Source organism: Pinus tabuliformis, chromosome X, assembly GCF_031772625.1.
Source record: "Pinus tabuliformis cultivar Carrire ecotype Pingquan chromosome X, CPIR1, whole genome shotgun sequence".
In the NCBI taxonomy this organism is placed as follows: Eukaryota; Viridiplantae; Streptophyta; class Pinopsida; order Pinales; family Pinaceae; genus Pinus; species Pinus tabuliformis.
The window spans coordinates 1,120,473,382-1,120,499,168 of record NC_142308.1 but is presented as its reverse complement, the minus strand read 5'-3'; the positions used below and the strand labels follow the sequence as shown (position 1 = coordinate 1,120,499,168).

The following is a 25,787-nucleotide window of genomic DNA, read 5'->3' as shown; positions in this document are numbered from 1 at the left end:
TGTATCACTAGGTCCTTCCTTTGCAACCTCAACCGGTTCACCTAAAGAATTTGCTCTAGAGGGTTTGCAGTCTCGACTTGCTCTGGTTCATGGGGAGGAAACTAGGTTCTCTCATAACTTATTTTCCCTTCCTAGTATAAACCTTCTTCAAACTAGGTACAGGAGCAGGGGCTTTAGGAGATGACAACCTCTTCTTACTTTTTGTTTGAATGGAGGATTCCTTTGAGGCTTTAACAATTTTCACAGAACCCTTGTGCCTCCTTGGTTTGTTGGTTTTAGGCTTAGGGTTTATTGTCTCAATGAAACCTCCCCAGAATAGAACGTGTTCCCAAGTTCTATTTATTTTCTTTAAGTGATCAACCAACAAAGGACTTTTGCCTGGCTTGAACCTTAGCAGACATTTTCCTCAAGCTCATCAACAAGAAAAAGGCATATGCATGCGTGTTTGCCCAGAAATGTGAGCCAGACATTTGAAGTGGTACATACCCATTCTGTGGTAGCGCCCTTTACAGGTGTAACATCTTTGGATAACGTTTAGTCTCGTTCCACTCCATTTTCAGCGAAGACCTCCGCACACCTAAACGCCAAGGTTCATCTTTGTGCTCATCTTTGAGGAAGAATGGAATGTTAATTCCTGCCAGGGTTCAGCTTTTATTTATGCTCATCTTTGAGGAAGAATGGAATGTTAATTCCTGCCAGGGTTCGGTTTTTAAACCATCGATCTCCATCAACAGGGAGGCATGTTGCCTCAAAAATCGTTTGCTCTGTGACCAGGAAAGAAATGTCAGTGATGCTAACATTTTGCCCTTGAAACCTTTCTACAAAATCTTGGGTCACTCCCTCGTGATAGCCATCACATTTGAAACAAAATGCTTCCCATCTTGCATGCCAAAACTACTCCCGAAATTCTAAGATGGCTTCAAGAATCTCACGGCCTCCTGATTCTCCTCTCGACCACTGATTGCCTTTCCCCATGGTTTCTAACAATATGCCACGAAATGTACAGATGACGTTGAAACGATGTCGCAAATCTTTGAAATGGAAACAACATACATGAATCGTGAAGAAAGTGTATATTTCTTCCTATACCAACAAGAAACTGATATGTCGGTCATTCGATTGAAATGACAACGAAATATACGCCTTATGTGTTAATCATCATACTCGTCACTCACTTGTAACTAGTTCATGATGACTAGACATCGTAGCTAGGGAAAAAAACATATCAACTATCAGCCCAGTTCTTCGCAGCAATCATCGAATCACGTCATTGACGTTTGATTTGTCAGTGTCAGTTGTCGCTGAACAATAGGCTAGTGTTGACAAATTATTTGGCAGTGCCTTCATTTTAACATATGGACCATATCGTTGTTATTTGATTTGTCACCTATTTACTTTTTTTTTGTTTTTAAAACAACGCTCTCAAATTAATTGTCAGTGCTTTCAAATTTTTTCAAAGAAAAAAAAATCAAACAACTAATTCAAGTCCCTAAACTTTAAGCTCAAAACTCAAACTGTGATAACACGATGCACGACAATTTGCAAGTTCCATACAAACCTCAATGAATAATTAAATGTACAAACTTTTGGTTATCTTTCTAAACAATTAGAGAGGTAATATGAAGGCCCATCAATCATATGGAAACATTATATAAAGAGGTTCACAATGATGATGTTGTTCATTTAATGTAATACAAGGAATGCATTGGATGTGCTTAAGAAGTTAGCTTACAATTGTAAATGTTGTAATCTATAGTATAGAAACACTATAAACCGTTTTTCTTTGGGACATTTTGATTATAGTGGACAATCAATTTTATCATTGTAAAGAGTAAGCCCCTAAAATTGATCAGCTATCTATATGTATTATGTATTTGTTGGGATTCACATTATTGCACACAAGGTGATATATAATGTGCACTTATCTTCAAAAGTCATTTTATTTTACATTCAAATTGGGATTAAAGAATAAATCCAATAATTGGGCTAATCTCAAGGTTCTGGAAACCCTCTTCAGAATCACTTGCATTCAAAGTCACATGACACAGTGACACAATGATACGAATATCTGACACATGACATGGCAACCCTCGGAACAGTGCAAAGAACAGACGGGCAAACACACACACAGAGTGAACTACACATAAAGATTGAATTATAGATACAAATTCAATGCAGAAACTAAAATATTTACATGAAGATGATATAAATTAAATTATAAACACAACTAGTACTGCATCAATGATGATATATTGACTAACACAAGAAATTAAAACCATAAACTGCAGTTTTCTCATAAAATCGTCAAAATCAAAATGTACTACATAGATAATAACTCACTAAGCCACTGCTACTATAAGTGGGAATGCCAATGGCAAAAAATACAAAACAGGGTAGATACTAAGACTTTAGATAATGCCTTGTTAATACTCCCAAATGCCATCATTATCAAAACCAATATATCACTACCAGTGTACTTTTTACCATCCTCCTTTGTGGTTCTCATGTAAAACATTAATGGTTTTACATCATGCTGATACAAATTCAATCATTCAATCAATTCATTAACCAAAATAGCAATTAGTGATATCCATCTATAAACAAAAATAGATCAAAGAAGCTCTAAATGCCCCAAGTCCAAAAACTCATGCTACAAAAAATTACATTTCACCAAAATCATTGCCACTATTGGAATCCTCATTATCAATATCACCCTAAGCATTAAAATAGGATAGAAAAAGCTCAACATGTCAAATCAAGATTTTGTTACTAAAGTCGTGATAGAGTTCAACAATAATTACCACCAATCTTGAGGTACATAGAGGGTTTGGTGCTCTTAATTAAATATTAGTTCCATACCCTTATACATGATAGAATTAAAATTAATGTTAAAACCATTCAAAAAAATCTTAGAAACAATTAATGGAAATGTTAAAAATTTTTACATATCAACAGTAGAGCCCAAACATGTCCGTTTCCTAGCACTTGGAATCACTTCTAACACTACTTAATTCCCTACTTAATTGCCCTTAGATGCACTCCAAAACTGCAAACCTCTAAGAGTTCCAAACTCGTGACTGAAATGCGTAAGAATGAAGCAAAAAAAAAGTTGGCACCTTTTTGTTAGATACGTGTCTGAAAACAGTGACACAAGTACAGCTCGTTTATAAAAATCGTGACACGAGTAAGGCTTATGACAACACAAGTTTAACTCGTGACCTACAATTATGACAACACAAGTTTGACTCGTGACCTGCAAATAAGACACATGGCAAATTTGTGTCATTCACTATCATGTCCAAAATGTGAAATACGTAACACGAGGGGGTAAGGACATGTCATCTGACTTAGCTTCTCTTCAAGTTCCCTGCAAGTCAGACAGCCCACCTCAAAATTGCTTTTGAATAGCGTATCCCTTCTTTTCAAGTTCCCTAGAGCTTGTGCTGGAACTAGTCAATCTGCAGAAGGAAAATTTCTTCTTTGTTTCCTTTAAGGACGTGTGATCGCTGAAAAATTGTCTAAAAAAGGCTCTCAATTTGCGGAAGACACATTAGAGTTGACTCTATACAGAAATAGAGGGGTGATTTCTTGAGCCACCAGGAATTTCTCTAAAGTTTGCTGCAGTACTTCCAGTTTCTTTTTCAGTAGTGAAGCTTTTATAACATAATTTGTATCGAGGTGTTCCCTCAAGCCACCGCGAATTTCTCTTTTTAGTTTATGCAGTTCTTCCAGTTTCTATTCTGGGTGGTGAATCTTGTATTTTATGATAACGAATGAATCTAGCATGCGCTGTTTATGCTGTTTCATTTTCGGATATGTTGTACAACTGTATATAGTCCATAGTGATCAGTACATAGATCATGGTTTCTATTAATTCCGTCAACCGCTTCAAGGACCACTCCGGTTTTTGTGGCTTTGTGCTTTATAGTGTTTCATTTTAGATTCGATGTACAGCCATATATAGGCCCTAGTAATCAGTAGACAGATCATGGTTTCCATTAATCAATTCCTTTATTTGCTTCAAGGACGAGTAAGGTTTTGGGGGCTCATGGCTTTATGGTGAGGGTGCCTGATAGCACGCATAAGACGATGAGATTATCGTCTAGTCATTTTTAATATCAGCATGGAAATTTTATGACGATAATGCTTGAAATTTTATTGATAAAAGATGTGTTCAAAAAATACCTGAATCTGAATCAAAAGATACCGTCTGAAATGTGTGGATCCAAGTGTCCGTGTGACCACTAAGTTCTGCGTTTCGTCTTCACGATCTACCGATTTAAATGGATGTTGTATTTGCATCAGCTATATTTAGTCATCATATACATGGTTAACAATTACACCATTGCCAAAGACTCTAGTAAACAAATCTACCTATGAAAACATCAACCATTACATCCACATATGTTCATTATGCAATCAGTTCAAGCTCGACAAATGTTCAAGTTCCACCGACGCTAGCAATCTTAATGTGGAATAAGAAATTTTTGACACATTGTATACTAAAGCAAATCCTGCACTACGAAATCCTGATGTAAAACAAGAAAAGCTTGAGACAGACTGTATACTACAGAAATCCTGATGCAAAACAAGAAATATTAAGAGACAGATTTATACTACAGCAAATCCTGCACTGAATCTCAAGAAGACATTAGATTGTTACCCTTCCTGATCTATTAGCTCGCTTGACCAGTTTTCTGTCTGCCATGATACCTATTTAGAACTATGCCAATTGGAATAACAGAATAAAGAACATTGCTATGTAATTGAAAAAACCGTTCATCTGGAAATATAAACGCACCAGCTAAATGACTAGAGACTTGCATCTCAATATAGGGAGTAGAAAATGATAATCACACTAGTTTACAATTAAACCAGAAATCCTGACAGCATCATATGCAAGGTGACCAATTTCTGATAAATACTGGAGATGCAAAAAGAAAGTTATCAAAACTCATCATACACATGAATGAGTTCAATATGTTGATTGTTAATAGTTGAAGCATGTGTATGTTAATGTCAGTTTAAAAATTTGAAGATGCCAGGAGGAAATAGATGACATAAGATAAATGTATTAATGTCCAACAAATGACCACTGTAGGTAAATGGGACTGTGTTACTTCATGTTTCTTGCTTTTATATAGGAGCCACTTTAACACAACCACTGAATGGACAGTGCTGAAACAATGTAAAAGCACCAGCTAAATGACTAGAGACTTGCATCACAAGATAGGGAGTAGAAAATGATTAATCACGCTCGTTTACAAATATCAGAGATGCGGAGATCATCAAATGGCAGGTGACCAATTTGTGATAGATACTGAGATGCAAAAAGAAAGCTATCAAAACTTATCATACACATAATTGAGTTCAATATTTTAATTTTTGATTGTTGATAGTTAAACCATGTATATGTTAATCCCAGTTAAAATATTTGCAGATGCCAGGAGGCAATAAAAATATTCCGCTATACATAGTAGCAAAAACCATATTTGCCCAAAAGAATAGCATTACAAAGAAACTCACAGAGACCAGAGCAGTGCACGCTCTGATAGAGCCAATCAGACTTTCAAAGTTGAAAGGATAATGGAAAATCATAACAATATACAAAAGAATCTTTGTTTCTTGAATGTCCCATCAAACACATTACATGTACCAGCGGACAGAAACTTGAACAAAAACAGAATTAATCAGGCTAGAATCTGTTTAGGGTGAACCGTGAAACATGTATAAACCAAATTTCCTACCTCAATTTCCTTTTTGGATGTTAGTGATGGAGAACAGCAGGATGCTCAGAATGCACAAACTGACATTTATAATCGACAAGCTAATGAACATTTTGAGAAAAGGATTTTAACAGCTCCTCTTAGGATACTCTCCTCTACGGGTTTTATGATTGAATCGCATCATATTTCTCACCCATGGCACCTCCTTTCTGCTTCTGGAACTGGATATATCGCAAAGTACTTGCAAAAAATGCATCCACAGATGGATCTTGAGTGGCATTCTCACTTTGCATTTCTGTGGCAATTAATTCTATGAGGTCTCGAATAAGATTGCTTGTGATCTGTGGATTTCCTTTCTCAAAGAAATATAGATACCTAATGTCCATGGTCAATTTTGAAATGCAAAAAAGTATCAGAATCTATGCGTATGTCAGATTCCATTGTCTGAATATAACCAAAATATTATGAAGGCACAACACTATTCAGTATATCAATATTCTTCATAAAATCAACAGATTTCCAGTGTCTACTTCTATGCAATAAGGTCTTACTTGTTAAGTATCTCAACAAAAAGAGTTGCGGGTCCACTATTTCCTCTTGTGACATTAGCCATTTGCTGAGCAGCATTAGCTATCCTTATAGCCCTTTTAAGACAAAGTAGAACCCTGAGAACAACAATTGGTTAGAAGTCTGCCACTACAAATAAACTGTCCCACATCTCAAAAATTGAATCAATAAAATAATATACAGCTTACCTTTCTCCATCCTTTACTCCACCCTCGTCTTCAACCCAGAAAAGGTGAGAACATACATAAACAGCTTTGCACTGGTCCTGCTTTTTCAGCAGCTTTGCCGAGTACTGGACAATCAAATTAAGAAATCAAATAATCAACTTGCATACGCTTAAAATATAATATTCTACTTAGTCACTATAACCATCCATCTTGTAACTCACATAAAATTATTATTGCCATAAGAACTAATCTACATGCCTCTGTGGATATATTATTGATTTTGGTAACCTGATGGATGTCAGATACATGCTTACCATATATGATAATAAACTTGGTAAAATAGACATCATTTTATATGAGGGAGAGATAGCTATCTGGTTTCCTAAATTTCTTCTTCCCAATCCCACCTAGACTATCAGAGTATTTAATCCATTATATACTTGTACATCTTTGTAAAAACATTTCTGATGGTGGCCATCCTATCTTCATTTCTTCCCTTTGAAATGCATCACTGAAAGGAAGCTACTAAACCATGTGGTGACATCCAAATATGAAATGTCATGATAAAAAGATTACAGTCAAATGGGTATAGCTTATTAAAGTTACTGCCAATTTATTTCAGCATATAGAAAATACATAGTGTGAAGTTATGAACAGCATAAGCCAACCAACACTAGCTCTAGAATCAAAATAGTGACTAGGAATTTAGGATAATTTTGCTTGAAAAATGAATGCGCTGTAAATAAGTATTGAACAACCACTGCATGAACCTGCATAGCAATCTACTGAAAAAATTAATACGTATTTAGAATAGCTCAACCGTGTCAGTAACATCAAATCCTACAAGCAACACTCTTACCCCTGTAGCTTTATGGGTTAAAGTATCTCTGTTCTCCACTCCAAAAACAGTAATTCGTTGTAAGGTCCCTATAATCAAATGAATTGCTGTCACTTGTGCTTTTGAATCCTGTTAAGATGTAACTGAGTAAGAATATACACTAACGCTTTCGTTTACAAATCAACGAGGTAAACAACTTAGAACTTTTACTATCAAATATAAGTAGGGATATCAATGTTTATTAGTGTAAGCCCTTCATATTTATATAGTTGTAGAATGTCAAAATTTATAGCTAAAAACACTTCTTCGATAATATAAATAATTGTAGTAAGCAAATACCATAGAACATTCAGTCTGCACGCCAAGACTGTCAGGAGCGAAAAGCAAGGAATGCAATTTTCAAAAGCTTCTGGAAATGGAACATTCCGGGAACATTTTTTTACATAATATATATTACATATGTTGATACATATATATTCATAAAAACAAATTGAGTTGCAGAAAACATGAAACATAGATTTAACTACCAGATCATCAACCATGAAGTGAAACAGAGCATCACATTTACCAAAGAGTTGTAAATTTGTAATAAGCAGTCAACAGTTCAAAGGAAGGTTCAGACTTCAAAGTTCAAACTTCATCTGTCATATAATGTTTACAAAATAGACCATAATTGTCAATACTGAATTTACCCTTGGTGAATTCAAGTGTTATCTTCATTACTGTTGGTGAGCACATTCAGGATCAGGTTGGAACTTGGACTTCTCCTTAGTCCATCCTACTTGTTCGGCATAGATAATTCGTGGATACATTCTCAATGAGTTCTATGGCCAGTATCCTTTACAATAGAGTTGTTAAATTTCAGTTTCCAGGGCTTTGGTTACATGTTTGACTTTCAGAGATCAGTGTTCCAAGGAGGAATAGTACAGGATTGCACTAATTTTAGCATTTTTTCAGTGGTCCTCTCTGTATATGGTCATGATGGTAAACTTCAGTTTTCCTCAGTTCCTATATATGTGGAGGTCACTGCTATTTTAAGCAGGTGATATGTGGCAGAAGACATTGTGACATTTGGCATTTTTTTTTATGGTTTAGTGGACTTCTCTTTGGTTTGGTGGAGTTCTGTTTTCTGGAGTCTGGTAAGTCTGCTGAATTTTGGATGGGATGTGAAATTTTATTTTCTTCATATGAGGTCAACCCATCTCAAACATTCTGAGACAATTAATGATAATATAAAAAGTTAAGTAAAAGGGTACAAATGGAAGTATAAAGAAAATGGAAACTTTTACAAGGAAAGTGGAAATGCTCTCCTGAAAAACCAAGAGCGATTCTGAACACTCCCTCCTCAAGTGCACTTTGGGAGTGAAGCATGGAGTGGAACTACCCCACAGCTTGGGTGTAGAGATGACAAAAATGTAAAGAGAACAGAATTATCAGCATAAGTTCTATTCTAAGTTCTAACTGCTTGTCCTCCACAATTATGACCTTACCAGGTGCTATTATATACAGCCTTGATGTACTACCTACCTTAATCACTGTTCGAAGATTCTAAATTCTACATTTGCATAGACAGTAATGAGAAGTTCCAGTTGCAAATGTTTTCCTTGTGGTATATGTGCACTGTTGAATTTTAAACCAAATTAAGGATGCTTGTGAAGGAAAAGCTAAATTTCCTGCATGCAAAGCCTTCTATTTTCAACCAGTCTCAATAAAAAAAATAGAACTAATAGAACTATGTTTTTTCATAAAAACAGACAAGCACAGGAACACTGAAAGAGAAATGTTGAAACTTGAAACCCATACATGAAATCCACGGCACACACCAAGACGGAGAATAACAGCCAAGATAACTGGAAGGCCAAAACAGATTTTAAGAAATTGTGAAAGAATCAGAAGAGCAAACGGAAAAAAGTATCACCTATGAATAATAATTGTACAAATAAAAGATAAAGGGGTTGTTTTTATTTAACCAAACACTTTTCATTATAAGCTATGCATTTTACTTACCAAATTCCATCAAATTGTAAAACTTGGGATACTTCTTGCTACCTCTAGTAAGCATTTTCTTTAACTACAATGCAAGATGAACATATAGCACAGGTTGCACTCATTTAAACATTACCATACTCAGTAAACATCCATAACTCAACATTACAGGATGAGAAGATAAATATCTTCTAACAAGCATTCATACTAGCTGATTAATAAAACATCTCGGATTACCGCAATTTCTTCTTCATATAGTATAAATGCTTGGGTAAAGAACTCATATGCAACTGGTTCAATATCACAATCATTTGCAGCCTGCAAGAAGCCAAACATATATCAACTCCCTCAAAGATAAGTTCCTTGAACTTTGTAGATGCTAATTTTGATCAACGAATTGAATGGATCACACCAAAATATAGTTGCAGATGATGACCTCAGCACATTGCAGATACAATCGCAATGCTAATTCTGGTGCCGGCACAGTTGCCAAAGCCTCAACTGTCTGAAAAAAGATACAATAATAGTCCCTTAATAATGTGTTAACTAATTTTGAAAAGAATAATTCTAAAAATAATAACTGAAATATTCATTTTGAACGAAAAATTATTTGGACCATATTGCAGTACAGTACAGGGGGGTTATTCTATAAAATTCTTTTCATATTAGTACCCAATGATGTATAATAGACAAGTTGCGTTGCATATTAGATGGCGCGATCAAAGCAACTAAAACTTAAAAGTCCAAGACTCCAAACTCCAAGGAGCATTACCATCACAATAACAAATCAATCTCATGGAAAAGGACCAACATGCAAGATATTCTGTCAGTGGAGAAGAAATATCCCAATCAAGATTCACGAGTCTTCGACTCATCTAGTCGTCTTAAGACAACACAGAGGAGCCAATACCATACCACAAGAACATTATTCATCCTCGGACTTGATGGGGGGACAAATATTACACAGGCAAACTGCAGTACCTTATAATATATATTGATTCATCCAGTGAGTGTCTCAACAAGCAAATGGAAAATGGAACCAAACATTCTTCCATTATAACCTATGTCACACGGTTCGAGTTCGAGTTCGAGTTCGACAACGATTAAGTTCGATTCAAGTTCGAATTTTCCTATCAGGTTCGAATGAGGTTCGGCATTAGGTTCGACTATACATATTTTTCAATATATATATATTTATATATATATCTATATATGACAAAATAATATAAAATTCAAAATCAATCCATAAACACATGAACACAAATTCTTATTAGTAAACATACATCAATAATGTAATCATTCTAACATCTAGTTAAATGTAAACATACACAATAGTAGTTTGCAAAAAGAAATGACATAATTTTCAGTCTTCAAAATTTAAATGAATGTCAAATACTAGTAATCTTTTAAAAAATCACATAATCAAAACATGATCAAAATTTAAACATACACATCATTATAGGACATCTTCAAATTTCAAAATTTTAAACATCATCAAAGTCATAATATCATCAAAGTCATCAACACATGGAATTCCATAATTTGGCTCATCATCATCAATGCTAATATAATAAGGAAGTCATAAAGACCATTGCCAAATAGTTATAATCCATAAAATTGTTCTAGGAAATTCAAAAAACATAGATAGTCTATACTTATGTCACTCGAGAATCATAAACAATAAACCAAATCGTGTTTTTAAAATGAATAAAGTAAAATTGGATGCAGGTATCAGTTTTCAGTTGAGCCAGAGTTAAATGAGGACAGAGTACCTCTAGGTTTATTTAGTGCGTGTTTTTTTTTTTTTTCTTTTAATTTATTATTAATATTTTTTAAAAATATTTATTATGGTACAATTACTAAATGCTCGTTTACAGGTAACCGGAAAGCATATGTATAATAAATTTAATTTAATACAGAATGTCCAGCCGCTTGGCGAGAACATAATTCAAAGTAATAATTGACTCTCCAGCGGTGTAACCAGAACCTAATTTCAAGGAAAAATAAAGCAGTGTTTGTATTTGAAAATTAGTCATTAATATATGGAATCATGCGAATTCTAATTAGACTTAACTGTTCTCGAACTACTTTATATAAACTAACACTCACTTATCATGCAGGCTCTAACACTACTTAATTTTTCAACCTAACACTCACTTCAAATTACACTAGACTTAACTAAACTTAATTTTCTTAACTCAACTATTCATGCATATAAAAGTAATTACTATTTCCAACATTTTCAGCACATAGAAGTAATTACTATTTCTAACATTTTCCGGGTCAAACCTTATTAAATGCATTCCATTCTGCACACGGAAGTAATTACTATTTCTAACACTTTCCGGGTCAACCCTTATTAAATCCATTCCATTCCACATTGGATTAATGTCTGAAATTTATTCATTGCTTATAATTTCTAACTTTATGGAAGAATCGCTGTCTGTTCGGTGCGCTTTTTTGTTCTTTTGGTTCTTGGAAAGATAATAATACTACTGTTGACAGATCAGCGCATTAGATAGTATTCCGATTTTGACCGCATAATGCGAAAACACACTTCATTTCTTCACCTTTTAACTATCTCTCCTGTGCGATATTTAGAATATACAATAGTCTAATAATTATCCTTACTAATCGTGTTGTTAGCTTTTCCTAATATTCCAGATCATTCGCAATGGCGGTCTACAATTCAGAAACTATGAAGCTTCATGAAATATTGGAAAAATATAATTTAGAGTTAAAATAAGATGAAAATGCAATTGTGCAGGAAAACCGTCCAGGAAAACCATCCAGAAAACCATCGATTCATTCAGGTTCGTTCAGGTTCGATCCGGTTCGATCAAGTTCGACAGGTTCGTTCAGGTTCGAGTTCGGCTTCAGGTTCGGCTTCAGGTTCGGCTTTCAGGTTCGGCGAACCTGAACGAACCTCAATTTTTTTTACAGGTTCGGCGAATTTCGAACCTGAAGCTTCAGGTTCGCCGAACCCTGTGACTTAGATTATAACAAGTAGATACACCTTACCCTGGCACATATTTTGTGGTGTACACAAATGATCGCTTTAAGAATATATAAGTCATATTCTGCCAAAGCAGCAAAGTTACCTGATATCAGAATAATAAGACCTAAATAATCTCTTTATAGCTGGACCTTGCTTTCTGCTCTTCTTGGTGTCTGGCTGCACAGTAGTAGGTTGCATTGATTTCTAAAGTTTATTTCTATATCATGGTAGGGATGTGTTCATCATATCATTAAATAAAATTAGGAAAGATATAAAAAGAAGTTGTGAACAATAAAAATGTTTTCATGAAAATGCGATGCAACAAAAAGAACCTGCAAATGGAAAACACTACAGACATGTCCAAGTTTAGACATCAACGTGCTTCATGAACCAAGGAGTTACAAAATAGATGGTCAGGCATCAACCCCTTATCTCCATGATAATTCATGTACTTGTAGAATAGGAAAGCAAGATCTTTTATTCAAGGTGGCATTGGTCTATCACTACAGAATTCCAATTGCCTCTACAAATTCTGAAGATCAATAGAACAAGATCATTCATGATATCGAAGGATCGAAGGCTCACTTTATCTTAGAAATTTATCGTGCTTTGCTCATTCTAACTTTAATACACAGCAGAAATTCATGAAACTTGAACAGCCTATCAAAAAGAAAAATACCTGGTGTAAAAATTGAAATATCTTTTTAGGAGTTACAGGCCCTTCTTCTCCTTCTCCTTCCTGAGTCTGCAATGCCCTGACCAACTGCAGAAATGTAGTATTTCAGAATGCTAATAAAAAGATTATCTGTGTAAGATTGAACAGCCTAAATTAACAATTAAAAAAAAAAAAAAAAAAAATCCAAACACATGCCTTAAGTGACTTGAATATTCGAGTTTTACAAAAAGACAATTTAGAATATGTTGTAGAGATGGACATCCCTTGCATGCTAATAAAAAGATTATCCGCATGACATTGAACAGCCTAAATTAACAATTCTAAAAATTTAAATCCAAACACATGCCTTAAGTGACTTGAATATTCGAGTTTTACAAAAAGGCATTTTAGAATATGATGTAGAGATGGACATACCTTGCATGCTAATAAAAAGATTATCCGCATGAGATTGAACAGCCTAAATTAACAATTCTAAAAATTTAAATCCAAACACATGCCTTAAGTGACTTGAATATTCGAGTTTTACAAAAAGACATTTTAGAAAATGTTGTAGAGATGGACATCCCTTGCATACTCAGTTTCTTGTGAAAAGAGTGTCACTGAAATTAGTAAATTACTAGTGAGACCATGCACAAAACGAAAAGCACAAGGAAAGATCCAAATTTGGTTTAAATTTTCCAGTATTCAACTGGGAAGCTTTTCTCAAAAGCATGGTTTCCTAGATTTTTCTGCAATGTTTCCAGTATGCACTGGCCTTGTCCCACCGACCGATATCTTCTTATCCCAAAATTACAAATACCATTTAACCACTGTAACAAGACTTAAGGATATAGCAGTTTCTCCCTTTTCTTTAAAAGTCCTTTCTTTACACTCAATATAAGCATCATAAAGTACAATTGGCCCGAAAAGGTCAAGCACCACAGGCTGTCCACGTGTACAGCCAAAATGGCTATTTTGGGGCAAACCATTAAACACAAGCAATTTCATTCAGCTAAGCTGCCATGGCAGGGAACCAATATTCCATCACAGTCACCCAAGGCTTGCACCTGTCCCCAGCCATTTATTCACATCTCTCGTAGATTTGAATATTGGTGGGTGGGCTGACATGCCACAATCTGCACCACTTATCAACTTAGTCTCAACTTAGTGTCACATTGGCAAATTTCACTTGCAACTTGCATTGGAAGCAGGATAAGATGGCTCCCACTTCAAAAGTATTCATTTGGTTTAAGAACCTTGTTTCCTCTGTAACAATCTTGTTACATTTATCAGGAGGCTGGAAGCATTGAAACTCAAAATTACTCAATTTGTGGATTGCGTGATGAAACTGCAGGGATACTGTCCAAAAGTATAAAATTTTGAAATGTGTTAAGTAGGAACTCTAAAAAGTAGAAGATGGAGCATTATATCATGCCTAAAGTGCATTCAAGTGTTGGTTCAAATGTCCATTTTTGCATATTGCTGTTTTCCAATATATATTTAGTTAATAGATATCCAATATAAAATATATAAAAGGAATTAGATAATGTAGCTCATACAAGTGCAACAAGAAAGACAGATCCATTACTGAAGTCTAGGACTGACTAAAAGTCAATCATTACAGATGCAAACTATAGAAGATGCTTTCCTGATTCAATTAAGATTTAGAACAACAGGAAAATGTATTTTGCATCAGAAGGAAGGATGTGGAGAAGAACCTTCTGCAAATCCTCTATGAATGAAGCATTGTGTAAGTTGTTGCATGCTACCATACTATATTATGTGGCAGATAATAAATATTTGACTAAAACCACTGGAAAGAAGATGGATTTTCTGAAGAATATCTGGAACCCATCTACTCCATTTGGAATAATAGGCATACCTAAACATGCAAGAAAGCATGAAATCATAAGTTGATGCCTTAAGAGGAAAAGAATATGGCTTGGATGGAAAGATACAATGCTAGATTTTCCACCATAAATCAGTCACAAAATAGACATGTCAGAGATGACATTGTCATGCTCAAGAAGCACCTAGTTTGGATCAAATCTACTTGACCAATTTCCAACGAAAATTTCAAACTCATTGGCTTGGGCCTTATGAGATTGAAAATGTTTTTGATAATGTAGTCAGAATTAGGACTATTGATGAAGAAAAAGTTCCTCTCTTAGTGAATGGACATCGACTTGACCCCCACCATCAAATGATGCATGTAGTAATAAAAATACATGTTGCCGCTGATCTTGAGTATCCCTCAAAATTAATGAGCACCCTGATTATTGCACACAAGAGATAAACGAACAATGTTCATATCTCAACGCTGTGAGTTTCATTACATTGTCCTTGCAAACACTAAAAACCCAATTTTTCCTTGAATATCTCCTCATTGGTAACAGATTTATCATAAAGAAAAAATGTCTAATCACAAATCTTTTATTTTCATACAAAACAGGCATTATCAAATTCTGCAGAGTTCTCAAATATATGACCAGATGGAAAACTACAGTAAAGCACCTATAAGTTATAACATACTTGCATTACTCATTTTAAAAAATATACGTCATGAAATGTGGAAGTGAATATGCTTGCAACAAGACAGTCTCAAACCATGGGCTCTCTGCCAGGGTGGGATCCAGAATCTGCATGTTAGAATATCAAAAACAAATCCAGATCAATGTTATCACAACCAGAACTGACCAAGGGTCAGACCATGACCGGCATGTAGATGGGACCTGTTTTTTTGAGGGCCATTCCAAATCAGAACGAGAAAATCAGCTGAACCCACTGAACCAGTTGATCCAGTCAAACAGGCCATGAACCAGACCAGCTGTTTGTTGAAAAATCGCAGCTACAAAATGAATTTCCCCCAGGAGAAGTCCAGCTACCACAAGACGGAACCATTCTCCTTCAAAAGAAATTTCAAATTGGTCAAAGGAAATTACTATTTTGTGTTTGACAAGTCGGCCCAGTGAAAAATGACAAGTTGGCCCCACAAGAGAAATTACCTCTCCTAAGTAAACTATGAATAGACCTTCGTTGGCAGTCATTTTGGCATCCATCTCATCACATCAATCACATCTGAAATTGCAGTGTGAATTCACACGTGCGAAGGAGTTGGAGGAAGTTTTCTGTTCTGACTGAGTTGACCTTTCTGATCTATTTTTTCTGCCTGCATTGACCAGTGTTCAGCTTCTTTGTCTTGGGCTGCTTTGACTGAATTCTTGACTATCTTGGGAGGCCAAATTGCAGGAGACTTTTACTGAAGTTTTCTGGGTACATTTTCTGAGGTTGACCACAGGTTTGACTAGGGTTTGATCACAGGTGAAACCTGTGATTTTCTCTCTCCTTTGACTGAGACTTCTACTGCTGATTTGACCAAATTCTGACTAAGGAAGGCCAAATATTCTCTGTGCTGACTGAATCTTTCCCCAAATCTTTTGGCACTGTTTTCTGGGTGTTGACTGTAGAGTTGACTGAGATTTGACTGCAGGTTTGACTGAGTTGACCAAAAATTGCAGGGTTTGTTGACTGAAATTTGACTATCTTCCACAGGCATGTGTTGAGTAGATTTGACTCTCTCATTTGATTGGATTTGTCTTGGTTGACTTGGAAAAGTCAAAGGTTTGACTTCGACTGGTTATTAACTTATTGGATGTACTGACTATGTATCCCATGCTCAACACTGATTGAATAATAGAAGAAGAATTGATTATGGGTTTTCACCCTTGTGGGGTTTTTCCCTAGTCTTTGACCAAAACCTCTCTGTTTCATTGTGCTTGGCTTTTCCTCTATTGTGCATTGTTGTGTACTGTTCTATCTATAATTACTTAACTGCTACAGGGGTAAATGAAATTGTTTAATTGATTGTAACAGCATAGAACACACCCCTTTGAGACACCTTTCTTGTTGATTGGGATCAATTCTTTGGACAAGATGACTACTTCATACTTCAAGATTGAAGAGACGCTGAATGATGCCTCCAACTTTGCAGCATGGAAGGCTAGATTGGATTTTACCCTTTAAGAGAATGATGTGATGGAATCTGTGCAGGGCCAAGTAGTTGAACCTCCTGAGAATGCCAACTCCAGTGCCAAGACCAAGTACAGTAAGGATGAGATCAAGGCCAGGAAGATCATCATTGATTCTCTCCAGCACCATTTCATCACCTATGTGTCAAAGCTGAAGAAGTCAAAGGAGATGTATGACAAATTGATTGGGATGTATGAGATCAACAATCTCAGCCAAGTCATCTCTTTGAAGAGTCAACTTTGTGACATCAAGATGAACAAGTCTGAATCTATTACAACCTACTTCATGAGGATCTCTCAAATAAGAGATCAACTTCTTTCCATTGGAGAAGTCATTCCTGATAGAGAGCTTGGGCAGATGACCCTTGGTGGGCTCCTCATGTCTTGGGAAACATTGATTAGAAGCAGTAGTTGCAGGAAAGAGCTCCCTACATTTGATGAGCTTTTGGACCAATTGCACTAAAGAGGAATCCAGGCTCATTTCCAAAGGAAGAATGATGTGATGGAATCTGTGCAGGGCCAAGTAGTTGAACCTCCTGAGAATGCCAACTCCAGTGCCAAGACCAAGTACAGTAAGGATGAGATCAAGGCCAGGAAGATCATCATTGATTCTCTCCAGCACCATTTCATCACCTATGTGTCAAAGCTGAAGAAGTCAAAGGAGATGTATGACAAATTGATTGGGATGTATGAGATCAACAATCTCAGCCAAGTCATCTCTTTGAAGAGTCAACTTTGTGACATCAAGATGAACAAGTCTGAATCTATTACAACCTACTTCATGAGGATCTCTCAAATAAGAGATCAACTTCTTTCCATTGGAGAAGTCATTCCTGATAGAGAGCTTGGGCAGATGACCCTTGGTGGGCTCCTCATGTCTTGGGAAACATTGATTAGAAGCAGTAGTTGCAGGAAAGAGCTCCCTACATTTGATGAGCTTTTGGACCAATTGCACTAAAGAGGAATCCAGGCTCATTTCCAAAGGAAGAATTCAGAGACAAGAGGAAGCAGAATCTACAGCCTTTGCAGCGTGTTGCCCACCACTTCGTGGGTGATATCCCCAGGAGAATTTTTTCACCATGATGAGCCTCAGCTGGCAGCGCCTTGCAGCCTCCTACTAGCTCATTGTGCCATTTCTATGCCACCTAAGCCAGCCATGTGGCCCCTCACGCCCATGTATTGATCGTATGTTTGAAGGTGGGTCTCCCGAATCTAAAGGTATGTCTTGTCATTTGGTAATTGAGTATTGGGTTTACTTATCATGGATACTTCTGAGTATGGATTGATGGAGGCAGTGTTGCGGGGTAGCCCCTCCCCCCCCTGATCCTGATTTTCCAACAAGACTAAAAAATTAGACATTTCTCGTGGTGGCAAGAGGCCCAAGCATAAGAAATAGATAATAGATTTACTTCTCTTTTCTAGTTTCTAGTAGCTTTTATAACTATTGACTCTTTCATATTTACTATGATATTTTTTTAAACAATATATGACAATCTAAGTCACCTGACACAGGGATTCAAGATTCGTAGGATTCGGGATTCGTAGTGTCAGATTCGGACACGTTGACCCCCCGGAACAGGACACGGAGGATTCATTATATATATATATATATATATATATATTAAAAATTAGATATTTCTTACACAAATTTTAATTAATGATACAAATTTATTGATTTCAAACATAGATCTTCATCTATAGCATGCATAGTACATACAAAAGACAAAGATACTTACATGAAATGGTAAATGGTTACAAGGAAATATAATCTAAGGCATATTAGCAACATAAATGCCTATTACTAGAGGATGAACAAAATTTTGGACAATATGACTTTTATTTCAAAATTCAAATATCTGTATCTCAGGGCTAATTTTTGTTGATAAATTATCTGAAATCTGGGGTCATGTCTCTTCCAACAATGCCAGTGACTTATTAAACATCCGCTTCACTAAAAGTCTTAAAAGTATAGTGACTTATTAAACATCTGCTTCTCTAAAAGTCTTAAAAGTATTTTGTCAACTAAAGGACAAACATATCATGGATAAATAACAGTCATACAAATCAAATGTATGAACAGTGAAGTTTAAGTCTTTTCAAATCTGAGATCACTTCTTGAATCTTGTCAAGTTTGTTGTTTTTCAGAGAAAACATGATATTGATGATTCTCCAGTATTAGAGGAACACACATCTACAGTAAAAAATTTGCTTCGAGATTGGCTGCTGAGGATGAGAATAAGCCTCCAACAAAAGAAATCTAACCCTAGAAATTCTGTTCTAGAAACTACATAAGCAAACTTTTTGTCCACTGAACTTAAAACATACATTCTTCTCCAGAAATACTGAAAAATTGGAGTTATTTTCTGGGATACGAATCCTAAAATCAGGATTCGCTGGCCATGCACGGGATTCGTACAGGGTTCGTACGAATCCTAATAAGACACGTCGAATCCGATTTTAGGATACAATTTTCAAGAGAATCGTATCGGACACGCGGGATTCGGGTTCGTCGGGCTATATGAACGAATCCGGTTACTTAGATGACAATTTAAGTTTGAAGTTGGCAATTATAACTCATTAGTAATGAATTATGAATATGATGCTTCATGAAAGTTGAAAGTTGTTTCATTTCATTTCATTTTATAACATTTCATTTCATGTTAGATATTATTTGTTGTAATGGTTACACTTAGCTTACAAGTACAACTTTGGTGATCAATGATGATAAATGTTATATATTGAATTTTGAAACTTTAAGATTGATGAATCATGAGACTCAATATGTTGTATGTTACTATGTTACTAACTTGTGGACGTGGTTGATGAAGATTATAACTTCTAGATGATTGTTGTTATATGGTTCAATCTATGTTTTTTATATCTAATTCATTATTCTACATGTTTTTGTTGACATATATGTATCAAAATATGAAAAATATATAAAAAAATAAAAATAAAAAATAAATTATATATGTAAAAAACGCTCTGGGATTCGCTCCCAAACAAGGAGCTTCTGAAAATGTCGCTCCCGCTCCCAAGTAACACTGGATGGAGGGATTTGGCAGAAAGGGTGGGCTTAGTTTGTGCTCTTGTCCCCTTGATCTCTTTTGGTTATTACCCTTGGATCTTAGTGCCGTGGGATCTCCTTTATTGATCATTTGGTTCTAGGATGGTACTACTTGGGAAACCCCGACTTTGCATGTGTGGTCCCGCTCCTTTATCCGCATATATTACTCTCTTTCCACTCACTGTACCCCATTCATCATTTCTCCCACATGGGTCCACATAAGGCCAGCGTCCCTATCCCCTTGCCCCCACCTTGGGTCAGGCCTGGAATGATGCCCCGGAAGTTGAAGCAATTAAAAGAAAAGGAAAAAGCATAATTCGCAACATTTAACAGGAAATTGTACCACAAAATGCAAAAGATGGTCAGAACAAAATAATTAGCACGTGGACAAAAGCCAATACATGAGCTCTACCCCAATCCATAGTCATCACCCTGGTTCCATAGGCCCTAGATGAGCCCTTCCTTCATCAATTAGGAACCCATGATTGACCCAACCTCTGGAGGGAAATGAACCGCCCTACCTCAAAGGGGGTCTATATCTTACACATCATGCTCTTGTCCTTTGAGCCCCAAGCAGTTAATTAAAGAAAATTCATAAATGGCAATAGACATATAAAGCAGGGTGGAAAAATCAAGAACGGGGCACCTCATGTACCACGATTGCTCCCCCCTACACATTACATACCCAGGTGTGGGCTTCCCCTTATCTTGCTACCCCTATGCCCCAATATGTGGCCCAGGCTTGCCCTTCTCATTCCCTACTACCTTCCACTTACTTATCACTTGCCACCCCCACTAGAGGGATGTACCTTGGACACACTATCCCCTTTAAGGGTTGAAACCACCTAATAAGGTACTTGGTTAACCCCCTTTGGAATTTGGGGAGACTAGCACATGCCTAAACCCACCACGAAAGGGCATGCCATTATGAAGTGCCCACTTTGTTATTCATGATTTGTAAAATCTTTTACCTTATTATTTTAATCACTGGTTGTACTGGAAGCCTAGGGGACGCATTAGATATTTTATGCAGGATTACAGGTGGTTTCCATTTGGGTTTGGTCTCCCTATACAGGATCCTAAACCCTAGAGTTCTACATTGGCACATATAGGGTGTGCATAGAGATCCATTGGCCTCCAAAGAAGCAGACAACACTCCACGAATCTTCATCGATGTTGACAGTCTACTAGCGATCCACTTTTGGGATGATGGTGATATGCTTGGTACATTTTGCCCAACAAGCCCCCCACAGGAGCCCCACACTCTTGGCAGGTGTCTCAGGACTTGTACGATGTCATGGCAGCATTCATTCCACCACTCGAACCCTTGCAGAGGATCTACAGGCATCTCCAATCCATATGGAGACCCATGGGGTCATTTATGTGCCCTCAGACCCACTAGGAGCACCACAAGTCTACTACTTGAAGAACAAAGGGCCACCCCCTTGTCCATCATATTCCGAGGAATTTATTCCTTAGTATGACACTTCAAGGCATTATTAGGCCTTTGGACGGCCCCACGACATGTACATATTATTATTTGGTCCCTTGTGAGGCTTATTTTTCCACTTGTGAGCTAGTTACGTGGACTTGTCACCAATAGGTATTTTATTTGCACATTATTTTATCATTAGGGGTTATTGTAGGCCCATAGGCTAATTCGAACTCCTTAGGAGGATATATATTGATGTTAGATACATTCATTTGGATCATCACTTGACTTGGGTTCTCTCTAATCATAGAGAACTTCACATCTTTTTCCTTGGAAGATATTTTTGGAGTGTTCCATGAGGACGCGTCCCTCAGGGTCGAGTGCGCGCACCCCTCGCAGCCCACGCACCTGGGACGGGGGGACGTCTGGGGAAACGTTTCCCCACGTTGCCCTTTTGGGGAGATGCGGGGAGACGCAAGGGGGTACATTTCCCCAGTGTGGGGGACGTGACTCCCCAAAAGCCCTCAAAATGGGCTATGCGTCCCCCCTTAAATTTGCTTGTAAACAATGATTTGTAAAAGGGAAAACCTAGTATTTGACCATATTTCCCTACTAATGCTATGCAATTCATGGTAATGTTAAATTCTTAAAGTAAAAGTGACATTCTCCTTTACCTTTCATTTTCACCCTTTTACTTAAATTTTTAACATTACCATGAAATGACTTAGGATGTTTGAGAGTGGTTCCGACCTCATTGGATTTCATATGGAAAAAGTAGAATTTTATATCTCACTCAAAATCCAACAAACTTAACAGTTTTTTAGGAATTCAGGATTCGATGGATTGCAATGTTTCCATTGCATTTTGTCATGTACAAGGGTATGGAATTAGTATTTAATCAAGAGCACCAAGCCCTTTGTGTATTTTAGAGTGACTTTTAGACTCATCACTCCATTGTTTTTGAGTTTTAGCTATATCAATTTACTATTCCAGACTTAGTACTAATTAGATTCTAGAATGATGAATGATGAATTTAAATTTTAAATCAATTTAGAATCTAGAATGATGAATTTAATTTTTAAATCAATGTAGATTCTAGAATGGTGAATAATGAATAATGAATGTGGATTAGAGTATTTCATTATTGAATCTCGTGGTCTATGGATGAATCATGTATTTATTAGTAAGGATGATGAGGATGGATCAATGTATTTCATTATTTAATTCAAATATGTATGTATTATTGTATTTATGCTTTCATTATAGAATATGAATTTGATATATATATATATATATATATATATATTAAAAAAAAAAAAAACTATATACCCCCACACGTCCCCTTTGTGTGTCTCCCCGCACTCGCATCTCCTCGTCCCAGAGTCTTGGTGGAACATTGTATTTTTGGAGATGGATGAATTTTGATGTATGGATTTGGGCTATTTTTCTTGTCTTGGAGCTTTGTCTTGCAAACGAAATACTGGTTACATATACTCAATAATGTTGCAAGTAAATTTTAACATTGTTATTCTTTTTGTTGCATACTGCTAAAATTAGGGCTAGTTGTTGCATAATTGAAATGTGGAAATAAGCATATTTTAGCTAATTTAATCCATGGGCCAATGTTATATGAATGAAATGTCCTAGAGATTATTTGTCTCGATAAGCTTGCATCGATTGATTTGAAGTATAAATGCTTGAAGGTCACTTCTCTTTTATTTCTCTCAACATTGGATGAAGCTGACTTTTCAGGCCTCCTTGATCAAGAAACCAAGTTCTTACTCATCATCAGCGTTGACACCATATCCCCAAGTGAATTAGGCACTAATCCCTAAAAAAGTGGTCATCTCCTTCACCTTTACCACTTTCTCCTAGGTCTAGCCCTCAAAGGTCACCTAGGGCATCAATTTCCCTAGAATTGACCCGAGGAAAAAACCTCAATCTCCTACAGGGTACTACGCTGGTGGGCCCCCCTCCCTCTCCCCCAAATTTGAGGCAATTCTAGAGATGGAATCTCAGGGAATCCCAAGCCCTAGCTCTAGGATCGAATTTTGCCTAGGCATTCCCAAGGTTAGACCTCAACATGATCAATTCAACCTTTTGAAGTAAATATTCATGTTTGGTCCTTTCCCTTCACCTTGTCCAGGATAGGAGCATCATTGGTTGCTGCATTCCATCCTCGAACCTAGGCTGGGTCCACTTGGCCCCGTGTGGTCCCACATCTCAATAAAGATTATTTTTCAAGGACCATTTAAGAATCCAAGTTTCCCAAGGATTATAGGGATTGAGAACCTCATCTACAAGTCTATTCTTTCTCCTTCAACCCTCCAATCCTCACCCCTTACTCATCATCATCCTTGACACCATATCCCCAAGTGAATTAGGCACTAATCCCTAAAAAAGTGGTCCTCTCCTTCACCTTTTACCACTTTCTCCTAAGTTTAGCCCTGAAAGGTCACCTAGGGCATCAATTTCCCAGGAATTGACCCAAGGAAAAACTTCGATCTCTGACAGGGTACTATGTTGGTGGGTCCCCCTCTCTCTCCTCCAAATTTGAGGCAATTCTAACGTTGGAATCTTCGAGAATCCCAAGCCCTAGCTCTAGGATCGAATTTTGCCTAGGCATTCCCAAGGCTAGACCTCAACACGATCAATTCAACCTTTTGAACTAAATATTCATGTTTGGTCCTTTCCCTTCACCTTCTCCAAGGTAGGAGCATCATTGGTTGCTGCATTCCATCCCCGAACCTAGGTTGGGTCCACTTGGCCGTGTGTGGTCCCACTTCTCAATAAAGATTATTTGTCAAGGACCATTTAAGAATCCAAGTTTCCCAAGGATTATAGGGATTGAGAACCTCACCTACAAGTCTATTCTTTCTCCTTTAACCCTCCAATCCTCACCCCTTACCCCTGGAGGATCAAGTCCCCTGCTTAAAGAGCAAGCGAGTTCCATTTTTCACTCCATCCTTGGGAAAGGGTTTCCAGGCTCACTTTCCACCTATCCATTGACATATATTTTACAAGTGATCCCTACACTACCCAGACTCCTCCCATCGGTGAAAGTCCGTAAAGAGCATGGAGACTTAGCTGTGATGACAGTGGGCTAAGCCTCCATCTTTGTCCTTAACCTGGCAGTTGCCCTCTTAGGAACCCCTTTTAGGTCCCCTGCTAGTTTGAGTGGTAACGTTTCTGGCGTTATTGTCAAGGACACGAAACGTGTGTTTCGTTCCCCATACGACATATTGACATATCATTATTGGTGACTCCATTGGAAGAACGAAACCCTAGTTCTTCATTGAACTTTAAGGTCGATGCTTGTACGATGAAGCAACCATTTCTCTAGGCATCTTTAATTTCACCCTAGCGGCTCCTACATATGTTTCATGTCTACCTCAAATAGGTTGTCATTCTTTCGTATATTTCTCGCTTTGGACATTGCTAGCATCCCTGGACATCCTAATCATGTCGCCGAAAGGATGGTACATGGCATGCCTATATTAGATGGTGATCCATTCTCTGTGATTGACTAGGTAGAAATATTTAATGCACATGCTTCAAGAGAAAAGGTTGTCCACCAAGATGTCCTCATATTATTGTTCATGGGATCTCTCAGTGGTCATAACTCATGGCTGCATGATCATGAACCTAGGAGCATATCATATATTGAAGAGTTTGTTGAGGGCTTTCTTAAACATTTTCAAGTACACCCCGCATTAAGCATCCAAGAGGAAGCTTTCATCGAGAATCATCAAAACATTGAGAATCTAGGTAATGAGCAAGAAGACGAGTCCTCCTTGGCTCCACTTGATGAAAATCATGATTCTGAGGACACATGTGCCGAGAAGGATGAGTTTATAGAAAGTGAAACTGAGACCAACCCTACGTTCCTCAAGGATATTACTCTCGATGAATCCTCTTTTGAAAACCTTGTGAGAGATGATCCTATTAGCCCCTTGAAAGATGGCATTGAAGATTATTTTCGCATTGAAAAGGAGAAATGGGAAATTGCTAGTCCTCAATTTGATTGTGCTCCCATTGACAATACCGACAAGGAGGATGAGGATGAGGTTGGTCTTCCCTTCCCCTCAGGCAGGATTTATGATGACATACCCATTGATACCCTTGGGAAGGAGAATCTTCATTTTCCTTTACATAAAGAGGGGCAGTTAGAAGTGATCAATTTTCCTTTTAGGAGAGACCCAATCTTTGATACTAAGGAAATTGATAAGGCTCCCAATTCTCCTGAATATGATTCTATGTTCAAATCACATGAGCCTTTAGATTATCATTTTGGGAAAGCACAACCCATTGAATGCAATATTT

The 25,787-nt window shown here is 37.0% G+C and overlaps 1 protein-coding gene across 3 annotated transcripts in view; it reads right to left on the bottom strand.

Annotated features, from left to right (window-relative positions):
* Positions 1-5,364: 5,364 nt before the first annotated feature.
* The window catches only part of LOC149143759 (vacuolar protein sorting-associated protein 35B-like), a 223,208-nt gene continuing 202,785 nt past the window's right edge, over positions 5,365-25,787 (bottom strand). For all 3 annotated transcript variants that reach the window (XM_089446795.1, XM_089446796.1, XM_089446797.1), the window contains 7 exons: positions 12,962-13,045; positions 9,721-9,789; positions 9,522-9,602; positions 7,320-7,427; positions 6,482-6,585; positions 6,278-6,391; positions 5,365-6,101 (listed from right to left, as the gene is read on the bottom strand). In XM_089446795.1, coding sequence (XP_089302921.1) covers positions 5,891-6,101; positions 6,278-6,391; positions 6,482-6,585; positions 7,320-7,427; positions 9,522-9,602; positions 9,721-9,789; positions 12,962-13,045 — 771 coding nt within the window. In that variant the 3' untranslated portion in view covers positions 5,365-5,890. The remainder of the gene's footprint in view (positions 6,102-6,277; positions 6,392-6,481; positions 6,586-7,319; positions 7,428-9,521; positions 9,603-9,720; positions 9,790-12,961; positions 13,046-25,787) is intronic.